This window comes from Aphanomyces astaci, assembly GCF_000520075.1.
Source record: "Aphanomyces astaci strain APO3 unplaced genomic scaffold supercont1.71, whole genome shotgun sequence".
NCBI lineage: Eukaryota > Oomycota > Saprolegniomycetes > Saprolegniales > Verrucalvaceae > Aphanomyces > Aphanomyces astaci.
The window spans coordinates 211617-215297 of record NW_009798334.1 but is presented as its reverse complement, the minus strand read 5'-3'; the positions used below and the strand labels follow the sequence as shown (position 1 = coordinate 215297).

Below are 3681 nucleotides of genomic sequence, written 5' to 3'. Positions count from 1 at the left end.
ATATATATATATTTGGTTCTTGATTTATATATATACATATATATATTTCAAGGATATATATATAGTGCATGCAATTGGATGTATGAGATTGGACAATATAACACACGCCCCGCACATGCCTTGGACTGGTGTTATATGTTGGTTTGGGTTCGATGTAGTATAGTATTCGTTGGTAAATTTGGAAGTTTTAGCTTTTTTCAGAAGTTTTAGCTTTTTTCAGATGTTTCGTGTAAATGACTTGTGTATGACACTTCTAACAATACTGATAATTGTTATTCGTTCAAAACATATGGACGTTTCTAAAACATGATCGATTTGGGGATATATATATATATGTAACTAAGTACGACGACTAAAATAGCAATATTCTCATTCTAAATCTATAACTATCTTGAAATACCTTTGAACAACGTAAAGCATTACCTGTATACACCGATGTAGGCAACATTATTCTAATCAAGCGAATACATGAGTAGGTTCCGTATGCTGGGAACGTGGCGGTGGCTACGACGTGCCTTGGCGTAGTGCCATATCTGCTTGAGCATGCCCCCTTGGCCTGCATGCCTCGACTGGACGCGCTCATTCGGTCCCTCGTGTCGGTGGCGCCGCCCGTGGTGGTCGCCAAGCTGAGCATGCGGCTGCTCCTAAGCGAGTTTTCAATTTTCAAAGATCAAACGGCCACAGTGTTGCTAAGCTCATTGCACTGGAATTCGTGGGAACAGTGGGGTGTGTGGGAACTCCTCTCGGCGGAATGGCAGGCCAAACATCACGACAAAGGTATATATCACTTTATACCTTTGTGGGTCATATATATATATATACCAATACTACCTCTGTCCGAAAATAAGTGTAAGTTTACGGTACATTTATTATATTATACAGTTTATTGCACGTACACTTTACCACAAATATACTCGATACCTGTATAAATGGATGTTTTACAAATATAAAATTACAAAACTTATACGTGAGCACAGTCAAAAATGATCATCATTCCCGCTGTTTTTCGTGGATAAATCGCTGTCCTTCCTATTTAGGACAAAATTTCAAAAGTACTCCTAATGTGTGGAAGTGATTCACACCTGAAATGTCCATTCGTGCAATCACTTTCGGATAGAGGTAGTAGTACTATATATTTTGTGTGATTATTGAAGCTGATATATTCATGGCTCGCTATACACATTGTTCAAGAACTGTCCGTATGAGCTGTTTGGTGTTGTCCATGGGTGCGTGCCTGCCTGCTGTGAATGCAAATATTGATGCCATCAAACATATATATTATATTTTTTATTCTGATGATATATATTGTAGCGACGGTGGCCGCATTGCGCAAAGTACTAGCATGTTTAGACCCACAAACCCATGGCGAAGCGCTTAGTGGCATTTTGAGGCTGCTGCTGCAAATTTGCCCCGATATGGCGCTGTTGCAGTGTGTGCTCAAGCTGTCGGACGCATTCGATCCATTTCCCAGCAGGTATATATATATATCTTTACAAAAAGTATACATTTTTAATTGGAATTATATAGACTTATGATACACATATCGTGTGTCGAGTAAGTAATTGATGTTGTGTACAGTGTGCTAGCTATTTGGTCGGATAAGTGGCTGTCGAGCGTGCAGCCGTTAGTGGTGGGGTTGCTACATGATACTAAAGACGCGGCGGTGGACGTACGTCGACAGCTGAGCAAGTTGCCCGCGAACGCGCTGCTTCTACAAGAGCCATACGTTCGAGCGGCGTTGCTGGCCGAGTCAATTCCAGGCCAACTGAGTGGCTCTGCAAGTTGTTCTGAAACGGCCATCGACGAGCCAGTGATGAAGAAACCCAAGGTGGACGGTTGAGAGGGAGATAGATATATTGATATATATATATATATACTACCTCTGTTATGTAATATTTTGCGGGTGTGACGCAGGTTGTAGGATTAATACTATTAGAATACTCCTATCGAATCCATTGGTACAGTAGTAATACTAGTACTATTGAATAGTAAGGGGCTGGTCGCGGAATATTTCTGTCCATGTTGGTTAGTACCCAAATTATCCGGATAACACAATCATTCACGCTTCCGGAATAACTCAGTCATGGATGCGAGTTTTGAGGCGTGGATGGTCCATCGACGCCTGGAATAGTCCGTTCATGTCTGGGACTCATTTTCATAAAAAACGAAAAAGTATTGATCGACATTTTTTGGATTGCGAAAATATTTTGTCCGGATACGTCTCAGTTTCGGACATGGACTTTATCTTCCCCGACCAGCCCCTAACTACTATACTACTGTATTAGAAGTAGTAACTACTATACTATTAGAAGTCTCCTATCGAATCCATTGGCACAGTAGTAATACTAGTACTATTGAATAGTAACTACTATATGTATTAATAGGATATTAGCTTTTGATATATTAATTTAAAAGATCGTTGGCATCATGGCGACTTCCCTGCTATCTATCGTCCATTCTAAAACTATATTGTAACATTTCGTTTGAAAATATATAATATATATTACGTCCGATTGCAGTTGATGGTTTGCCGCGAACGTTGATAGATATGACAACGTCACAGATTAGATCGGATCATCCGATACACAATCATACTGGCTTGCGCACCATGATAGATGGAGCGACCGACGAAGAAGGGGTCGCCATGCTAGCTATGAAGGGTCACCCATGTCAAAATGTAAACCAAGACCTACCTTTTGGATGTATCACAGCATATGAGCATAGAACAACCTATGGGTTTATGTTCCCATTCGAGGATTTTGATGGAGGCACTGGACTCTCTCGGGGGTGTTTTCAAGAGTGTTCAGATACGGATCCCTTGGATGATAGAGCTCCAAATCCTTTGCCCCCCTTGATGCAGCCTTATCGCCTTGGTACGAGTCCAAAGGTACTACTACCCACGTGTTCAAGTTATTTGCCTGCTTGCCGTCATTGCACATGCTGTGTTCAGCGGAAACCTTTGCATAGTGAAGTTGCTTTCAGTCCATGTGTTGCATGCCGTGCCCGGTGCTGGACTTGGCAGCGTGGAATATGAATAATGTCCTCGAGTTTCTCCATGCTGTCGTGGGCCACACGGGATGCACTTCTGGGGCTACTATCTATGGATTGTAACGACGTCACTCCAGTGGCGTCATAGGGTTATCGACCAATCAGAACAGACGTCACTGTTGACGTCAGTTTACGACCAAGCTCGATTGGCGTGCGGCGTGCTCGGCCATGGACACCAGAAGTTCCTTCTGCAGAGCGCACGTATATATAGCATTAGATATAGTATAGTCACAGTAGTCATGCATGTAGATGTAGATAACGCCAATCAATCAGTTTTACAATTTCCTCTGCGTTATCAACTCCCTACATGGATTTTGCTGCTCAAAACGGCCATTTGCACATTGTTTGGTATCTGACGGCTTTATGCCAATATCGTCAAGCAGGGTGTACGAAATCTGGTCTAGAACGGGCTGCAATGGCCATTGACTGGGCTTTTCTAGTCGCGCATTGAGTTGGGGGCAGGGCGTTGCGAGGAAAGCGATACATGGCGACGCTGAACTCAATTTTGGACTCGTCGTACAAGCTATCTGCGGATACGCCTAGCATGTTTGTGATACTCGACCAGCGCATACTATGAATAGTAACGTTACTACGTAGTAGTAATCCGTTCTAATCGAGTTGACCTCTCCAATA

General features: G+C 42.5%; 1 protein-coding gene across 2 annotated transcripts in view; it reads left to right on the top strand.

The window, feature by feature from the left end:
• Window positions 1–1880, top strand: part of H257_15547 — an 8325-nt gene extending 6445 nt beyond the window's left edge. The window contains exons 11-13 of one of the 2 annotated variants that reach the window (XM_009843690.1): window positions 477–777; window positions 1312–1474; window positions 1579–1880. In XM_009843690.1, coding sequence (XP_009841992.1) covers window positions 477–777; window positions 1312–1474; window positions 1579–1840 — 726 coding nt within the window. In that variant the 3' untranslated portion in view covers window positions 1841–1880. The other variant, XM_009843691.1, reaches the window with a different exon arrangement.
• The last annotated feature ends 1801 nt before the right edge of the window (window positions 1881–3681 follow it).